General features: G+C 34.3%; 1 protein-coding gene across 4 annotated transcripts in view; it reads left to right on the top strand.

The window, feature by feature from the left end:
* Tanc2 (tetratricopeptide repeat, ankyrin repeat and coiled-coil containing 2) overlaps positions 1-20,917 on the top strand; it is a 444,589-nt gene that overhangs the window by 142,486 nt on the left and 281,186 nt on the right. For 3 of the 4 annotated variants that reach the window (XM_071603168.1, XM_071603166.1, XM_071603167.1), the window contains exon 4: positions 17,216-17,398. In XM_071603168.1, coding sequence (XP_071459269.1) covers positions 17,216-17,398 — 183 coding nt within the window. The remainder of the gene's footprint in view (positions 1-17,215; positions 17,399-20,917) is intronic. The other variant, XM_027946338.2, reaches the window with a different exon arrangement.

The following is a 20,917-nucleotide window of genomic DNA, read 5'->3' on the forward strand; positions in this document are numbered from 1 at the left end:
TTAAGAGATCTGAATTCACATGGTAAATCCCTTTGAAATGTCTTTATGTCTAGTCCTGTATTTCTTCTGAAATTTACTTCTTGCTGATTATTTTATTATAACACTCTGTTCATAAAATTAAACTTGAAATCGATCCTCTAATTAATGATTTCTTATTATCTTGGGATGTTAGGGATATATTAGAACATGTTTATATATTTTGGTTGTACTTGTATTTTTAAATGTGAGATACAATTATTTTAATTAACTACAAAAATGACACTTTATCAAAAAATTCCTCCTCCCCTCCCCTAAAGTAACAATATCATCTACATTCAGTCTGAATTCTTCCATACTTTTCTCTGAGTTCATACTAGCATATCCAAGAAGGTATATACACATACAATTAATAGTTTTTATATTTACTCCCAATAGTATTACATGCCATCCCTCCAAGAATATACTGAAACTCTTAATTTCTTAAAATCTCTATAATGGTCTATAAGCATAAGTAACCCTTAATTTATTACACTATTTTCATATCTGTTAGTGTTTATATTTGCAAAGTGCTTTATTTATAATCATCCTAAGTTTTGGAATATGCAGACCAAAGCAACTTTTGCGTCAGAACACATTAATTATTCCACTTAGCATTATGATAATTGGCCTAATTGACATTAGAGGTCTTGTAGGAGCCACTCCTCAATTATCCATATTTTTTAAAGAAAAGGAATAAAAGGATGACCACTAAAAAGGTTGGGAAAGGTGTGTTAAACAGATTAAAGGGTTTTGATTTAAAGTATTTAAAATTTTCTGATAAGAGATGATCATAAAAACCTCTTTGAAAAACTTTATGTATCTCAGGTAGGTGTGGTTAGTGCATACCTTTACGCCTCTATGTCTCCCAGTGGTTCAGGAGGTTGAGACAGGAGGATCACAAGTTCAAAGCCAGCCTCAGCAATTTATTCATGTTCTAAGGAAGTTAGCGAGACCCTGAATCAAAATTCAGAAATAAAAAGGATTGGGGATATGGTTCAGTGGTTAAGTGTCCCTGGGTTCAAACATCCCTGGTACCAAAAAAACAAGCAAGCAAGCAAGCAAACAAAGCTTTGTAAATCTTAATGAAGGATCAGAAACAGCGGGAGTACAAAAGTTGAGGAAGGAACCTATTAGTAAAGCCTGGGGTAAAATTATTAGAGTCAATATACTTTTTGTTTTGTTTCATTTGAGTAGGTTGGATTTAATGTTTTATTTCTAGTAATAGATTGAAGAGCTTGTTCCCACAAGAGGGCAGGCTAACACAACTTGGAAAACTTCAAACTATAAATGTGTGGGTATGGTGGATAAGTAATGTATCAAAATTGATTAAATCCATTGTTGATTTACTAGAAAGGGCAAATTACTAATGGGCAGAAGCATGTAGAAAAGTGATTGGCTGATCTTCTCATGACTGTTTATTAGGGGTGTCAGTGTAGACTGTTGGCAAGTTGGACTTTCAGCTGAGTGGCAATAGATTAATGTCAATGAATAGAAATCCATGTTCCTGGGCTCATATAAACTTCATCTTGTTGTTAAACAAGGCAAAAATACAGTAAATGTACTGTAAAGAGACTGGCTGAGTCTTCAGAACAGGTCATCTTACTGTTGGGTTAAGGAGCCCCTTTTCTGTAGAATTTGCTCTTTGCCAGATATTCACATGAGCCATAGATTATTTCATATTTTATACTTTTTAAAAGAGGTCTATCTACATTCTTTACCTCCCAGATCAGTTTGTCATCACTTTTTGAATTATTTTTTCCAAGTCTCAAATGTCTAGTCAGACCATTAAACATGGGTCAGTATCCAACAGTTCCTCTGTCTCCTTACAAAGAAAATGAACCCTGATAAGTTACTGCCACTGGGAGGGTTTCCTTTTATCACTGCCCTTTAGAATAGGGTTTATACTGTGGTTGTCATGTAGAATCATCATTTTAAAAGGTGTGATTGTGATTGTGTGTGTGTGTGTGTGTGTAAGAATTATTTTATTAGGGACAAATGGAAAAACATGAAAAATACAAAAGCGTGATTAAATTAGCTAAAAACTGTCTACATGATAAAACCTTGTAATCATCAAATGAATCTTTTTTCCCAAGTTTTAATTTTTCTGTTTTTACTTTTTATTGGTTCTTTTTAGTTATACATAACATTAGGATTCATTTTGACAAAATTAGAAAAGCATAGAATATAATTTGTATTAATTTAGTCCCTAATACTTTCCCTTTCCCTATTCTCTTCCCTCTACTCTACTGATGTTTCTGCTATGGTAGTTTTTTTTTTTTTTTAAAATTAATGTCTTGATGGTGAGATTCACCCCCGTTCATTCATATATGTACATAGGAATGTTGTGTCAGATTAATTTCATTGTCTTTCCCTATCCCTATCTTTATCCTTTCCCTTCATTTCCCTTTGTCTACTCCACTGATCTTTTTGCAAACTCCCTCCTACACACCTTTTTTTTAGAATTGGCTTCTACATTATTAGAGAAAACATTTCACCTCTGACTTTCTGGGACTGGTGGCATATTTCACTTAGTATGATAAGTCTCCAGTTCCTCCATTTGCTGGAAGAAGGCATAATGTCATTCTTCTTCATGGCTAGCATTTCATTATACATATGTACCACATTTTCTTTATTCATTCATCTGTTGCTGGGCACCTAGTTCATTCCATAGCTTGGCTATTGTGAATTGTGCTATTATAAACATTAGTGTGGCTGTGACACTGTAGTATGCTTATTTTAAACCTTTTGGCTTTATAGGGAGGAGTGAGATAGCTTGGTCATATATGGTGGTTTCATTTCTACTTTTTTGAGAAATCTCCATGCTGTTTTCCAGAGTGGTTGCACTAATTTTGCAGTCCCACCAACAATGTATGAGTGTACCTTTTCCCTCATATCCTCACCAACATTTATTGTTATTTGTATTCTGACTAGAGTAAGATGTAATCTCAGTGTGGTTTTAATTTGCATATTTCTAGAGATGTTGAACTTTTTTTTTAATATATTGACTATTTGTATTTCTTCTTTTGAGAAGTGTCTGTTTAGTCCTTTTGCCCATTTATTAATTGGGTTATTTGGTTTTTTAGTGCTAATTTTTTGAGTTCTTTATATAGTCTGGATATTAATGCCCTGAGGAGCAGGTGGCAGAGATTTTCTCCCATTCTGTAGGGCTCTCTTCACACTCTTAATTGTTTCCTCCTTCAGTCAAATGGCCATAGAGAATTTTCCTTGAGCTCATACAAACAGATTAAGAGAGAAGAAGCAGTATAGCAGAAGTAGGAACCATAGACATCTGGGTCACTTGCTTTTGAAAATTGCTTGTGATTTAGGACCTGCTCAAGATTGATTTCATTTCATGTATACTGTTTCCATTTAATGATGAAGTGCTGCATTGTACACCTAACTATATTACTTTGTTTGTCTAGCAATAGTTAGGTCATGGTGGGGTGCCCGGGTCACAGGGTAACACAACAGTACATGGTTAAGTATCATTCTAAGCCAAAAGCTATTTTTCTAATAAGGATAATAATTATTTGCAGACAATGACATGAGTTTTTTCCCCAAAAAATAACAAGGATTTGTTCTGAGATTCCCCTAAAGTTTTTCAATAAGCACCTTATCAAGTTATCTAAATTATATGCTGCTTCCTGTTCTCTAAGTCTAATCAGCATGATATCATCAATGTAATATACAAGCATAATGCCCTATGGAATGGAACGGCACTTAAAGCCTTTGGGGATTAGACTATGTCTTAGAGCCAGAGAATTGATAAGATGTAAAACAGTGAAAATGTGTTTCTGGTCTTGGTAGCTGAACATATACTGCTTCTGATAGTCTCATTCTTAGGTCAACAAATGCAAACTAGGTGCCAGGTATGTTTTAGTTTACCTCAGCTACAAAACCACATCTAAAATAGTAGCGATAAAAGGAGTTGCAACCTGAACAAGCTATAGAAATTCACTGTTGTTCTTCAAGATTTGTCTTATTTTTGCACAGACCTCATAAGTGAGTTGAATGAAGGTATGGTTGGCGTTATCCCTTTATATATTTCTAGTCTTTGTTCATTGGATCACACTTCACTTTACCTCAGGAGACTGATTGGATTTATTCTGGATATAGGTCTAGAGCTTTAGTGGTATAAAATGTACTTATTGGCTACATGAAACATTTGAAATGTGGCTGGCTGGAAGGATAATGTGTTCAAATGTAAAATGAACACTGAATTTTCAGAATTTGTCTTTCCATTCACTTTAAGAATATTTGCCTTGACTTATTGAAGAATTGTTATAATAGTTGGTTAAAAGTTTTCTTACCCAATATCTGTGTCATCTCAGGGTTGATATGTGTTTATTGACTTTACCTTTTCAAGTTGACTTTTTCCTGTTTTCTTCATAGATCAAGTAATTTAGGATCATAGCCTACATAATTTCATAAAATTTTGAACATTAGATTATGAAACCTTGGTTTTGTTTTTTAATCCTAAGGAGAATGGAAAGGCACTTAAAGCCTTTGGGGATTATAATTTAGATTGTGTGTGTGCATGCGTGTGTGTGTGTGTCAGTGGCAAACAACTAGATATGTTTAAAGACATATATTTTTACTTCTCATTGTGGGGTCTGTGGCCAAATGTCAGTTCAATTTTAGATAAATCCCAAAAGTGTGACTCACTAGAACCAGAGCAGTAGCATACCTTGCAGCTCTATTCTCAAAGCCTGTAGTATGCTATGTAGGTTCAGATCCATGCATACATAGCTCATAGGTGAGCCCAGTAATTCATACCCAATACTATAGAATTGTTTTCTTGATCTCTCTTATCATCAGAATCTCACCAACACTTCATTTCCTGAGAACTGTTTTTCTTAGTCCTTTAGGTAGAAAATAGGGGCTTGAGTTTTCCCATTTGACTATTCACTTCCTTCAACAGTGCCTTCATTCAGGCCAAGTGATGAGAAGACAGAGGGGGAAAGCAACAGCAATGAGGACATGCCTCATGCTCTTAGAGTTACAATTCCTGAGGCTAGGAAAAGGAGTTCCATTCTTTCAGAGGTATAGATGCTTACCCAGTCTCCACAACCATCTCAGTGCTGATACTGCCATGGTTTTGCCTGGAGACTAGAGCAGAAGAGAAGGTAAAAGGGAGGAAAAGGTGAGATTTCCCTCAATCTCTGAGACTTATAAAGGATTCTGCTATGGTTTGGATCTTGAATGTTCCCCAAAGACCTACATGTTAAAGACTTTGTCCCTACCTAGCCTGTGGCAATATATTGAGGTGGTGGAAATTCTAGGAATTAAATAGAGACTAATGGAAGGCAGTTAGGTCATTGGACGGTGTGTTCTTGAAGGGAAAATTGGGATCCCAGCAGCTTCCTATCTCCCTGTCTTTGCTTTCCAATCACCATGAAAATTAATAGGCTTCTTTCACCATGCACTCCTGTCCCGATACATATTGCATCACCATGTCCAGACCAATAGGGCCAAGTGACTATGGACTGAAACCTCTGAAACTGAGCCAAAGTAAACTTTTCTTGGTTTTATGTTGATTATCTCAGGTATTTTGTCACAACAATGGAAAACTGACTAATATAGCCAACTTTCTTTTTCTTCAAATCAGAAAGGGAGGATTCTCTTAGGATCTGATATTACCTATTCAGATTGTCTATTTTTTTGTATGAGAAGTTTGACAAATTATAACTTTCAATAAATTAGTTCATGTCATTTAGAGTATCAAATTTGTTAGCATGAATTTATTCATAATAGTCCCTAATTATCCATGAGAGGTGTAGTGATGTCCCCTTTTTCATTTCTGATTAGTTATTTGTGACTTCTTTCTTTTTTTCTTAGTCTGGGTAGAGGCTTATCAATTTTATTGATCTTTTCAAAGAATCAGGCTTTGGTTTAATTTATTTTCTCTATTGATTTTCTTGGTTCAATTTCATTGATTTCTGCTCTAATTTTTTTGTATTATTCTTTTGTTTACTTTGGATTTAATTTGTTCTTTTTCCTAGTTTCCCTAAAGAGTATTGATTTTAGATCTTTCTTCTGTTCTATTATATAATATTATGTATTATAAGCACTGTAAATTTCCATTTTAGCACTGCTTTCACTCTATCCCATAAAGTTTGAAAACTTGTGTTTTCCTTTTTCTTTAGTTCAAAATATTTAAAATTTTCTTTTGAGATTTCTTCTTTGACCTATGTGTTATTTAAATGTGTGGCATTTATTCTCTAAGTATTTTGTGATTTTCCAGCTATTTTTCTGTTATTGGTTTTCAGTTTAATTTCATTCTTTGAATTTGTTAAGGTATGTCTTAAGGTCTGAATGTCACCTATTATAAATATTTTATATGAGCTTGAAAAGAATGTATATTCTACTGCTACTGTTGAATTTATCTATGTCCTTGCTAATTTTCTGCCTCCTGTATCTATCTTTGATAGAGGACTATTGAAGTCTCCAAGTATGATAGTGTCCTTATCTATTTCTCTCTGAAGTTCTATGAGTTTTTGCCTCCTGTTATTTTGTGCTGTTGTTAGGTACATACACATTAAGACCATTGTGTCTTTGTGTAAAATTTATACCTTTATTATTATGTGTTATCTCTGATTTCTCCCCTTTGCTTCTCAGTGTTGCCTGTCTGAAATTAATATAACTTCTCCCACTTTCTTTTGATTAGTGTGTTAACATAGTATATCTTTCTTCATCATTATTACTTTTAACCTAAATGAATCTTTTTTAAAAAATATTTATTTTATAGTTGTAGTTGGACACAATACCTTTATTTCACTCATTTATTTTTTATGTGTTCTGAGGATCGAACCCAGGGTCCCGCTCGTGCGAGACGAGTGCTCTACCGCTGAGCCACAACCCCAGCCCCTTAACCTAAATGAATCTTTACATTTGAAGTGGATATCTTGTAAGCTTAAAGTTTTTTGACTCAAGGTGACAGTCTGTCCAATTGTTTGTTTGAGTGGGCATCTTGCCATGAACTGCTGGGCTCAAGTGATCCTCCTTCCTCAGCCTCCTGAGTGCCTGGGACCACAGGGTTGCACCACTGTGTCCAGCTAATCTCTGTCTTTTAATTGGCATATTTAAACCACTGACATAAAGTGTTTTTTATATAGTTGTATTAATATCTGCCATATTTATTACTGTTTTTTTTTCTTGCCTTTCTTCATTATTCCTATTTTTGTCTTCTTATCTGCCTTTTGGGACTTTACTTGAGCATTTTGTATAATTCCATTTTTCTCCTTTCCAGGGGGCTGAGGAAGGAGGATCACTTGAGCCCATTACAGTTATACTCATTTTTTCACATTTTTAAGGTTTTGCCTAGAGTTTGCAATATATATTGACAACTAATCCAAGTCCACTTTCAGATGATAAAATTATGCCCCCTTATTCACAGTTTGATTTTTCATGGTTTTAGTTACCCATGATTAACTCATGGCCTGAAAATATAAATGAGAAAATTCTAGAAATAAGTAACTCATAAATTTTAAATCGCATACTGTTCAAAGTAGAATGATGAAATCTCATGCTATCCTATCCATCCTGCCTAGGACATGAATCATTTCCTTGTTTAGCATATCCATGCTGTATATGCCACCCACCCATTAGTCCCTTAGTAGACAACTGTATTCTTATTGTGGTGCCAGTGTTCAAGCAACCCTTCTTTTATTTTATTTAATAATACACCCAAAGTATAAGAGTAGTGAAGCTGTAAAGTGATTCCTTTAAGTGAAAGTAAAAGTTTTTGACCCAATAAGGAAAGAAAAAAATTTTATACTGAGGTATACAAGGTCTGTATTCTAAGATCTGCTGTACAGTAAGATATTAGAAAAACCACATTCACCTAAGGTTTTGTTTTAGTAATGGATGAACCCAAAGGCCCAGGGGTGCTTAACCACTAGCCATATCTCCAGCCCTTTTTATTTATTTGTTTATTTTAATTTATTTTTATGTGGTGCTGAGGACTGAACCCAGTGCTTAACATGCTCTAGGCAAGCATTCTACCACTGAGCTACATACAACCCTAGCCCAACCCTTTTTAATTTTTATTTTGAGACATGTCTCACTGAGTTGCCTGGGGCCTTGCTGTTACTGAGGCTGGCCTCAATCCTTCTGCTCAGCCTCCTGAACTGCTGAGATTACAGGCATACACCACTATACTGGCTCTCATATGTTTTTTTACAGTTATAGTTCTATTTTATTTTTCATCTCTTATAAATTAAACTTGATATATGTATGTATGTATATATACATATACGTGTGTGTGTGTGTGCATGTGTGTATGGAAAAACATAGTAAATATGGGATTTGGTACTATTTGTATTTTAAACTTTCATTGGTTGTCTTAGAACATATCCTTTATAGTTAAGGGGAGACTATTATACACACACACACACACACACACACACACATATAGACAGATCTCACATTTCCTTTCTTTATGTATATTAGACTCTCTGACCTATATCATTTTCCTCTTCTCTGAAAAGCTTCTTGAAACATTTCTTGCAAGGCAGGTTTTTTGGCAACAAATTTTCTCAGTTTTTATTTTTTAAGAAAAATCTTTATTTCTCCTTCACCTTTGAAGGATAATTCTACAAGGTACAGAATTCTAGGTTGGTTCTATCTATCTATCTATCTATCTATCTATCTGTCTGTCTGTCTGTCTGTCTGTCTATCTATCTATCTATCTATTTGTCTCAGCATTTAAAGTATTTTATCCTCTTTCCTATTGTATAGTTTTGGTCAGATATAATTTTTATCTTTGTTTCTCTAAAGGTAAAGTGTGTTTTCCTCTGCTTTCTTTAAGATATTTTCTTTACCTTTGATTTTCTGCAGTTTGCATATTATATGCTGGGACATGGTTTTGGCATTGTACTCTGATTTTTTTGTTTGCCATTAATGTGGGAAGATTCTTAGTCATTAGTGCTTCAAATATTTCTTCAGTTCTTTTTTTTTTTTCTTCTTCTGTAAGTCCCATTTTGCATATTTACACCTTTTGTAATTGTCCCACAGTTCTTGGGTATTCTGTTCTGGGTTTTTGTTTTCTTTTTGTTTCTAACTTCAATTTTGAATGTTTTTATTGACATATCCTTAAACCCAGAGATTTTTTTTCCCTCGGCCATGACTAGTCTACTAATGAGCTTATCAAAGACTTCCTTCATTTCTGTTTTAGTGTTTTTGACCTCTACATTTAAAAATTCTTTCTTAGAATTTAACATAGTCTGATAATTTCAGTGTTCTTGCTACAACTAGGTTTGTTACTGATGCTTGCTGTGTTTCTTCAACTGTATATATTGCTTTTCTCTGTGCCTTGTAATTTTTTTGCTGAAAGGTGAGCATTATGTATTGGGTGAAAGGAATTGTGGTAAATAGACTTTTCATAATGTAGTGTTATTCTGGAAAGAAAGCACACTTTTGTACTTTGATTCATTCTCAGTCTTTTGATAAGCTTGTGCCATTCACTGTGAACTTCATCAGTGCTTCTTTGTTGTTGTTGTTGTTATTTTTCTTCCCCCTTAGGTAGGACAGGATGTCTGGAGGAGATGGAGTTATTTTTATTCGTCTGTGTAGAAGGCTCCAGCAGGCTGGAATTGGGTATTTACCTTCTGCCAGGTTGGTTAGGCTCTGGTGAAATAGTTTCTTCTGAGGGCAAGCTTGTTAAGAATAATGATATTTTCTGATGCATTTTGCATTTCATAATGATTATGTTATCACTTTCCTTTGCTAGAAGCACAAGGGGATTTTTCTTCAATATTCACTGTGAGAACCTCCTAAAGCTCCTACAGGTAAAACTAAAAAAAAAAAAAAAGTGTGGAGGGCCTCCCAAACTGGATCTGCATGAAATTCTTATCTCTCAGGCTAATCTACACTGACACTCCAACAATTCATCAATTACAGTTCAGGTTTTTATCCCCCTATACTCCTGCTGAGATTTCGGCTTATGAGTTTCTCTCTGGTAACTTATAATTTTCTGTGTTCACCTGCTGTCTCTTCAGTTTTTAAGGAAACAGTTTACGTTTTGACTTAACTTCTGTGACAAATATTAAGAATTGTTGGTTTTTCTGATGGCTGGGAAATCCATGAATAACACAGCATCTGTCAAGGGCCCCCAGCTGCATCACCAACATGGTGACATTATATGGTGATGGCACACATTCATAACTGGAACAGAGGGAGGAAGCAAGAGACTAAGAAGGGGAAGCAAGGGATGTGGCTCAGTGGTAAAGCATTTGCTTAGCATACTTGAGGCCCTGGGTTTGATTCTCACGACCACCACCAAAAAAAAAAAAAAAGAGAGAGAGAGAAAAAGAGAAAGAGTAGAAGCGACTAAAGAAGGACCAGTCTTGTCCTTTAAAAAAAAAAAAAAGTCTACTTTCACAGCACTAATCCATTCCTGTGAGATTAGTACAGACCCAGTCGCCTCATATTAGGCCCTACCTTTTAAAGGTCCCACCACCTTTCAATACCATTATATTGAGGACCAACCTTCCAGCACATGAATCTTTGGGGGACAAACTATATTGAAATCATTCAGTGTGAGTCTTTTTCTGGACTATTTTATTCCAGTAACTTTTTGTGTATCCATTATTTTTCCTAGTACTACATATTCTCTACATTACAGTATTTTTATTTTTATTTAATTAGATTACAGTATATTTTATTTTATTCATTTTTAATTTTTGTAGTCCTGGGTATTGGACCTGGGTCCTCGCACATGCTGTGGGGATGCTCTACCACTGAGCCACATCCCCAGCCCTAGATTTCAGTAACTTTTTATAGTTAGTCTTGAACTTGGTTAGTGTGAGGACACCAATGCTTTACTTTTTTGTTGAAAATTATTTTAGCTATTCTAATTCCTCTATTTTTCCATACAAAATTTAAAATCAGCTTATTGATTGCTACTAAAATATTGCCTTAGATTTTCATTGGAATTGTTTCATACCTGTAAATCATTTTTAGGAGAATTGACATCATAATGATATGGAATAGTCAGATCCATGAACATAGTGTATCTTTCCATTTAAGTCTTTGATTTTTCTTGTCAGTGTTTTGTACTTTTTAGCATACAAATGTTGTATATATTTGTTAGAATCATTTCTAAGTATTTCATGGTCCTATTTTAATGGTGCTAATTTAAAAATTTTTCATTTTTCAGGTGTCCATTACTATAGTATAGAAAGATGCTTGATTCTTGTACACTAAATTTGCAACCTGTGAATTTGCCTGACTCACTTTTGGAGGGAAGAAGTATTGGGTGCTTTACTGCTGAACTACATCCCCAGCCCTTTTTATTTACTTTATTTATTTATTTTGGGACAGGATCTTAACTAAATTGCTTAGAGCCACCCTAAATTGCGGAGGCTGGTCTTGAACTTGAGATTCTCCTGTCTTAGTCTCCTGAATCCCTGGGATTACCGGCTTGCACCACCATGCCTGGTCTCACTTTTTTTTTTCCCTGATAGTTTTTTGTAGAGACCTACAAAGACAGTCATAATATCTGACTGTATTAATCTGTTCTAGTTGTTAAACTTCTCTGGGCCTGTTTTCTGCCTGATTTTTGGACTTGCAAGAATGTTACCAAGTTAGAGAGCTATAAACCCCGACTTTGAAGGGTATTTGAATAAATTAGGCAAACCCCTTTCTTTCTAGAATATGTAAAAGCTCTTTGGTTTTTTTTGTTTTGTTTTGTTTTGAGGGAGGGATCATTTTATCACAATGCTATATTATTTTTTTCCTTTGTGCCCCCTACCCCCACCCCTGCTACCAGGGATTGAACCCAGTGTTCCTGTATCACTGAGCTACATCACTAACCCCTTTTAATTATTATTTTTGAGACAGGGTCTCATTAAGTTTCCAAGGCTGGCTTCAAATTTAGGATCCTTAGCTGGGATCACAGGCTTGCACCACTGCACCCAGTTCCTGTGTACTTTAAAATAAAACAAACAAAAACAAAACAAAAAAAAATTGTATTAACACATAACATGTAAACTGAAAAATTCACAAATCATGTGTACAGTTTAGTGAATTATCACCAAATGAATTTATCATGTTAGAGTTTCTTAATTTGTAAGTTTTATTTGTGATTATTTATGTAAATGAAAAAATTAGAAGGTAATTCCCTAGAATAGGTATTAACTTTATTATTAACTTGAACTTTAATATCAAATAATTATCAATGTCAAATTATAAGACTTCATAGTGATGGCTGAAATTTTAACTAAATCATGTTTACTCCTAACATTTTTAAAATATCCATATACTTGATATCCTTGAGCTTTTTTTTTTTCCCCCCCTCTCTTTTGGTAACAGGAACTGAACCCAGGGATACTTAACCACTGAGCAACATCCCCAGCCCTTTTTTGTCTTTTATTTAGAGACAGGGTCTCACTGAATTGCTTAGTGCCTTGCTTTTACTGAGGCTGGCTTTGATTCATGATACCCTGGAGCCACTGGGATTACAGGCATGCCTGACTATCCCCAGCCCTTTTTATATTTTATTTTGAGACAGAGTCTTGCTAAGTTACTTAGGGCCTTGTTAAGTTGCTGAGGCTTTCTTTGAACTTGCAATATTCCTCCCTCAGGAGGCAAGAGCCAGTATGCCCAGCTTCTCTGGGCTTTCTTAGCTCAACTTTTGAATACCTAACCACCAAGTGGCCAGCAGTGTAACTTTATTATTTCTGTCAAAAAGGCAGTTATTTTATTTTGCCGTATCTCCATTGCATTATTTCTGTAGCTTTTAATTTGGTTGATTGAAGCAGGAAAAGTGGTAAGAAAAAAAAATAGTGGAAAATAAGGATTTAGTAATATGGAACACCAATAAATGTTGCTTTACATCATTGTAAATTGGATTTATAACTTTTTTTTTTTTTACTTCTTTGTTTTATAAAACTGTACAACTATTGCTTTTGTCATGAGCTTTGCAGTAGCTTCCACTAGTGTGGGCCAAGTATATTTTATTGGCCCTTTAATGCCATTCTGGGACATGACTTGCTTGATCCAGTGGAATGTTAGTGAGCAGAGGCCTTATATAGGCTTTTCTGATTTGACTTACCTTCCTAAATTCCTCTGATTCGCCATGAGAACAATATGCCCCATGTATTCATTTGCCATTCAGTGGGTGGGTCCAATATTAAAAATACATTGGTGTGAATTTGAACCTGACCATTATCCTTTTAACTAGCTCAGTTCTCTGGAGCCCAGCCTAGACCAGCTGACCCACAGTCAGTCTACAGATTAATGAACATAACACGAATCTATTGCAAACCACTGAGATTTTGAGGTTTCCAGTTATCTAAGAGAACTGATATTCAAATTCTGTGAAGTTCATCAGTATTTTTCTTTACTTGAAACATTTTCAGTTTTTTCTTTGTAGCAACAATGAGTTCAAACACAATTTGTAGGACAGAGAAAATGGAAGAAAATGTTTCGAAGCTGAAAAGTAAACTAGGGCAGCCAAATTGGACTAATTGCAATATGATTCCTTAAGGAGTATTACTAGATTCTAAAATTATCAGCTAATTTTTAACAGTGGAACATTTTAAGTGAAAAATGGTACTCTACTAAGTCAAATGCATTCTTCTAGATACACCGCTTTAAAAAATCAAATAATGATTTTTTTCAATAAAAGTATTTCTCAGGAAATTGCACTAGTGGTATGCCTTTTTGCTTATAAATATGTAAAATTCTAAAATTCTATAGAAATCCATATCAGGTCTTTTTCATGAAAGTCTAAACATTAGAAATCTATTATGAGAGAAACAGACATGAAAAATAGATCTAAGAGACACAATATCCATCTGATCAGACTTCCAGAAAGAGAGGATAGTTGGAAGAAAATAATTATTCAGTATAGTAAACGAAAGGGCCCAGAGACTAATGAGAAGGAAAAAGTTAGAACTTTCTGATAAAATTTCTGAAGTTTAAGAAAAAAGAATAAATTCTAGATTTCTCCTAATAGAATTTTGGAGAAAAAATATTAGTGCCCTGGACTAAGATAGTAGTGGGAGAAATGGAAAGAGTTTAGCAGATTTGGAATATATTTTGTATTGATAATCTGCAGAAATGCTAATTCATTTGTTGTGAAGGGCTGGGAAAGGAAGAAATGAACAATGGTTTCTAGATTTCTGAATTGAATAAATATATGGTTAGTGATAAATATCTATATAATTTTTTATTGAGGTAAAATTTATATACTATAAAATTCACCATTTTAAAGTGTACAATTCAGGGACCAGAAAGTGTAGTACAGAGGAAGAGTGTTTGCCTAGTGTGAGGCTTTGGGTTCCATCCTCAGTACTGCCTCCCCCCCCACCCCAAATGTGCAATTCAGTGGCTTTCATTACATTTGTAGTGCTGTGTAAACATCACCTACTACTTAACTCATCATCCCAAAAGAAAACCCTATACCTATCAAGCAGTTACTTCTATTTCTTCTTCCTCCTAGACTTTGCAAACCACTAGATTCTTTTGTCTTCCTTGTTTTCTCCATTTTGAACATTTCATATAAATGGAATCATAGAATATGTGGCTTTTTTGTTACTATCTTTTTTCACTTAGCATTATCTTTTTAAGGCTTTTAATATTATACCGTGAATCAGACCTTCATTCTTTTATGAATAAATAATAATTTCATTGTATAGCTATACCACATTTTGTTTATCAATATAACAGTTAATGACATTTAGGTTGTTCCCATTTTTTGACCATGTGTTTAAGTTTTTACTTGAACACTGTTTTCATTCCTTTGGATATATATACAGGAGTAGAAGAGCTGAGTTGTATGGTAATTCTATGTTAAATTTTTGAAAAACCACCAAACTGTATTACACAGCAGCTGCACTATTCTGTATTCCTTAATCAGTGTATGAGGATTCTAATTTCTCCACATTTCTCATCATTATCTTTGGTCACTTAAAAAAATCTATTGTTAGTGGGTATAAGTAGTATACCCACATTTTATAGATTTTGTCTTTGATTAGCTTTTCTGTAATGATTATTGAGGGTTTTGTTTGTTTGTTTGTTTCTTTGCCAGTACCGGGTATTGAATCCAGTGGTGCTACATCCCCAGTCCTTTTTATTTTTTGTTTTTTTATTTTGAGGGTGTCACTAAGTTGCCCATGCTGGACTCAAACTTGCAATCCTGCCACGTGCCACCATTCCTGGCTGGTTGTTGAGTATCTTTTCATGTGTTTTTTAATGTCTATTTTTGGAGAAATGTCTATCCAAGTTCTTTGCCCATTTTTAAATTGGGCTGTTTGTTGTTGTTGAGTTGTGGGAATTCTTGATATATTCTGCATGTTAGAGCTTTATCAGATATATGATTTACAAATATTTTCTCCTATTCTGAGAGTTGTCTTTTCACTCTCCTGATAGTATCCTTTGTTGCATACAAGTTTTTTGTTTTAAATTCCAGTGAAATCCAATTTATCTATTTTTTTCTTTTATTGCTTATTCTTTTGGTGTCATATTATGTAACTTAGCTTTTCATCATGTGACAAAATACTTCAGAGAATCAACTTAAAGAAGGAAAGATTGGTTTTGGCTCCCAGTTTCAGAGGTTTCAGTTCATAGTCATTTAACCCCATTACATTGGGCATGTAGCAAAGCAGAAGATCATGGCAGGCAATGTACGGAGGAACAGAGCTGCTCAGCTTATGGTATCTAGGGGGAGAGGGAAAGAAGGATAGAGTCCAGGGACAAAATAGATCTTTCAAAGGAATGCCCAGTAACCTACTTCCTCTATCTAGGCCCACCTCCTAAAGTTTCTACCACCTCTCAGTATCATCACCAGCTGGGGACGAAGACTTCAACACATGAACCTTTGGGGGGGCATTCCAGGTCCAAACTGTAACACTTACCTAAGAATCCACCATCTATTTTTTGATACTTCACTCATCATTCTAATGTATATTTCGGTTTACTAATTCTCTCATCTTCTATGTCTAACCTTCCTTTAAATTCATCTATTAAAATTTTAATTTCATAATTCTAATTCTGTTAATATCCTGAACTTTAATTTTCTAAACATGTAAACATACTACTTTAACTTTTATGCCTTATTGTTCCTTACTTTATATTTCTAGTCAGACTATTTCTTGATTTTATGACTTTTCTAATTTGCTTTTGTTCATGTTATCTTATCTCTGTTATTGTTAATTAAGGGCCAGATAGTAACATGATAAACAGCATGGATACTTTGAGACCTAGAATGTTGTTGGTATACTCCAAGAAGATTTATGCTTGTTTTTTGGTGGGCCCTAGCAATATAGGACTGCCTTCAACATTTGATTTTGTAGAAGCTATTTGGAGTTGACCCTGTGAAGGCAAGTCTAGATTTAGTTCGTATTTACTCCTTTGAACTTTCAATCAAAGTGTTGGAATTTTACCTCTTCACACCTTGGTGAGCCCTAGACTCTTAATAGTTGTTCTCCTAGCACCATAAAACTATCAGTAGTTTGTTAGCCTTTCTGATGCCACTAAGTAAAAAATAGCCCCAAATGCTGGAATTTCAGTCTTTTCCTTGCAATTCTTCATCATGCTGTTAATCTTCTACTGACTTCAGGAAGATTTTTAAAGTATATTTTTCTAGAGTTCTTAGGGAAAAGTTGGTCTGAAATATGTAATCCACCATCACTAGAAGTGGATGTCAATAGCATATAATTATTTCTTCTTCTTCTCCTTTTTTTTTTTTTTACTTACAAAAATTAGAGCAGATTAAAAGATCACCATATGATAGTGTCAGTCTTACCCACTTGTATTTTTATGTAGTTTCTTTAGGGAAGGGGACAAAGAGATAAAGTTACAGAAATTCTGCTAACAATTGCACATTGATAAGCAAGCGAATATCTTCTTTCAGATTCTATCAGGAGAAAAATGTAAGAACATAGCTCTAATTTTAACATTTTGTTGTACTATAGCTATTTCCTTACATAACTGTATCTCTTCTGAGGCAGTGAGCCCCTGTTAATGAGGAACCCTGTTTTATTCATCTTTGATTTCCTAGAGGTAGACCTGGAGTTGGGTGTGCAATAAGTGTACAAATGAATGTATGTGTTAAAAATGCCTTATTTAGTTTCTCACAGTGAAAATCAATGTTAGTATATGTTGTTCTGAATCACTTTAAAAGATACATTTTAATAGGGAAGTAAGAATCTTTTCTCACTAGCTCTTTCATTCTATCCTTTCCTATTAACAGGTGGCATCTCCACAGAAAGTGACTGTGCTTTTGAGCCAGACTATGCTGTTCCACCACTTCCAGTGAGTGAAGGTATGCAGCACATTCGGATTATGGAGGGCATGTCTCGCTCTCTTCCATCCTCCCCCTTACTCACACATCAGTCTATCAGTGTTCGGCTCCAACCTGTGAAGAAGTTAACTGGTAAGGACTTTACCTGAATTTAGTATGTTTAACAGGAAACGTAAAGATATGGAACTTGAGGTCAGAACAGATGTGTTTATGTGCATCTTTAGGTTTTTCCTCTTTGGCCTTCCTAAAGTCACAGACTCTTCAAAAGTGGAGCTCTGACTGATTTTCATTTAGGGAATTAGAACAGTACTCTAACAGAATGATATATTTATTTTCTAAGTGACCCATCTGTTGTGGACATATTTTCCTAGATTTTCAGGAAGTTTCCAGTTTTGCCAGAATACACTGTTGTTCTGATTTCATTTATCAGCTTGTTCATGTCAGATTAACAGATGGAGATATTGTAATTTTAGGATAATAAGATCTTAATAGTTCAGCAAAGGTATGTCAGTCATATTTTGTTTGAAATCATAATTTGTGTATTTCATCTCTATAAAAGCTGATTTAAATATTTTCTTCTCTGTAGGACCTTAGTACAACTTCTTAGGATATGTACTATAATTCATAAATTGTCAATTGCATTGAATTTATTTTTGTTTATTTTTTTTAAAGAGAGAGAGAGAGAGAGAATTTTTTTTTAATATTTATTTTTTAGTATTTGGCGGGCACAACATCTTTGTTTGTATGTGGTGCTGAGGATCGAACCCGGGCCTCACGCATGCCAGGCGAGCGCGCTGCCGCTTGAGCCACATCCCCAGCCCTTTGTTTATTTTTAACAAGAGAAAAAATACTTTTAATCATATGCATAAGAATCCCACAAAACGTGAGACTTGAAGAAGGGCCAGGTTACTGAAGTTTCTTATAGCATCCTTACCTACAAAAAGGACTAGGAGCTTGTGGCTTCTGGGGGGAGATGGTTAACATTTATGCCAGAGTTAAGGAAGAGGAAAAGAATTGTTTGGTGAATGAATATTGTCTTGTTATTGCACTGAGTTTAATATCATCTCATAATATGTATTGTTGATTCAGATCAAGTCATTAGGTATGAAACTCAATTTTTATTAAATGAATATTTGTCCTCTTAAATTTTTCTGGGAAGAAATTTTAAGATACAGTTGAATACTCTCATAAATATATAAATTTGTAAACCTGGGTCACTTTGTTAGCTTTCTTCTAACACTATCAGTATATTCTTGAGGACAGTCAATTGATTGGTATTGATTGATTATGAGTGTAGGTAGGCATGAAATTAAGGTTATAATGAATGTTTGCTGTGTACCTGGTGTTGAGCTAGACCAAAGGGAGATTTCATTATCATATGACAATTCAAAAGAAAATAAAAGGAGGGAAAATGGAATTTTTAGATTCTTCTAAGCTGAATTAAACTTCCGCTGTTTGTAATTTTATCAAAATATACTATTTCTTTAGTTTCACAAACATAAGTTTTATCTGTTTGCATTGCATATTATGTTGTAGAACACCTAAATCTGATAGCTGTCATGTGATGTGCTTTATTTTTTAAGAAACTGCAAGTTCAGTTTCCATGTAGAAGTGAGCTGGATTACCTGAGGATTTGGAGGTTCCACTTCCTATTCCACTTACCTATCTTAATTTGAACTTTAACTTAAATAGGCAACATTTATTAAAAGAGAAATGCATTTAATAATAAAGTCAATAGCATGCCTAATATCACAGAGGTGATATAGTGAAGCAGTAAGAAGGGGCACATGAAATATTGAGTTTTAAATGTATAGTGTCTGAAGCGTGTAGAACCTAATAGTTTTATTTACTGATGACTATCAAGGACCTAAGAATTTAAAAATTGAGAATGCACTTAAAATTTTTTGAATTAGAGAAATCTGTTTCCTTAAAAAGACACATGAAAATGTTTTTGTTGCCACTTTTCTCCCAAGTAAAGAAGATGATAAGAATTTTGTGGTTTAACCCAGAATGAATGAAATTACTTTGAAAGTTAAAACCTAGTAGATTACTTATCAGTTATTATTCCTTTCTTATTTATGTTTTGTTGTGAATAAATAAATGGAAAGTCTAATGGTGAAAAATTAGCTGATCATAAAGACGTATTTTCCAAAGAATGGTTCTTACTTAGTCTTAGTTATCAAAATGCACTAATTTGATGAGACTATTAGGGCTGCAGTAATTATTCCATTTCCACTAACATTCGATTTTCTGTCTCTATTATAAGCAAGGAGGTTTGATCATTATTTTTCAGTGCCTTTTACTTCATAATTTAATAAATACTTATTTAGAGCCCACATATACTATGCACTGCTCTAGATGTAGTGGACTAGATGAAGGACACAATTTTATATTTCATTTGGGAGGGGGACTGATAAACACATAGCTAATAAATAAATACTTTAATTTTAGATAATAACAATATTTTGAAGATATAAAATAGAGAATTGGATAGAGACTAGGGTAGAGGCAAGGTTTCGGATTTCTTTCTATGGAATAATCAGAATTAGAGGAGGAAATATTTGAGCTGAGGTCTAAATTTAAGAAAAGACAACCATGGGACGATATGGGATCTGAGTTTTCCATGTCAAGAGAAATGTCCTAACAAAAATCCTAAAGCAGAAATGAATTTGGCATGTCCAAAGAGTGGAAAGAGGGAGGTGTGACTTAGGCAGAATACTCAGAGGGGAGGGTAGTAGGAAAAAAGTTGAAGAGGTACCTAGAAGTGAGTTTTTAGGGTCATGGTAAGGAACCTACTTTGATTATAGGATTTTAAGCAGAAGAGGAATGAGAAGCCAGATGATTTGATTTACTTTTTAATTTTACAGATTGAATATCCCATGTTCATTAAGCTTATATGTGTTTTCCAGATCTTTAAATGTCATTGTCTGTATTTTCAGCAAGATGTATACTTATGTTTTCATCTTAAATGATATTTTAAAATTTCTTTTGATACTGAGGATTGAACCCAGGATGCTTTACCATTGAGTTACATCTCTAGCCTCTACTTATTTTTGATTTTGAGACAGGGTCTTACTAAGTTGTTTAGGCCTTACTAAGTTGCTGCTTTTGGCCTCAAATGTGATCCTCCTGCCTCCCAAGTCACTGGGATTAAAGGCATGAACCACTGTGGTAGGACTATCATTCTTCTTATTATACTCTTTAATATGTTAATCTTAATCCTTCAACCTAGGTGTATATGAAGACCCGCTTTGCATAAATAAGTCTATGTATTTGAAAATGGACTTATCTGTAGGAAAGTAGTGAAAATAGGGAAAGGCCAGCTCAAGAATAGGCATACATAATTTGGAACTTGAAAGCTAATTTTAAAATGCATACATACTTCACTCTATTCACTACAAAGACAAATTAATACAGTAAAAGTGGTTAGGAGAGACACAAGCCATGTGGTCAGACTGCTTGAGTTTGCATTCTACCTTTGAGTTAGCTTCTGTATTGCTGTTTATTTCTATTTCTTCATCTAAAACTGGGGATAACAATAATATGACCTAGGGAAAGTTGTATCATTCTTCTGGTGATCACATTATTTAGTGTTTGCTTAAACCTGTATTTGAAACTTTACCAGATGAAACTTTAAAACTTTACATGTTT

The sequence above is a fragment of the Marmota flaviventris genome, chromosome 17 (assembly GCF_047511675.1).
Source record: "Marmota flaviventris isolate mMarFla1 chromosome 17, mMarFla1.hap1, whole genome shotgun sequence".
NCBI lineage: Eukaryota > Metazoa > Chordata > Mammalia > Rodentia > Sciuridae > Marmota > Marmota flaviventris.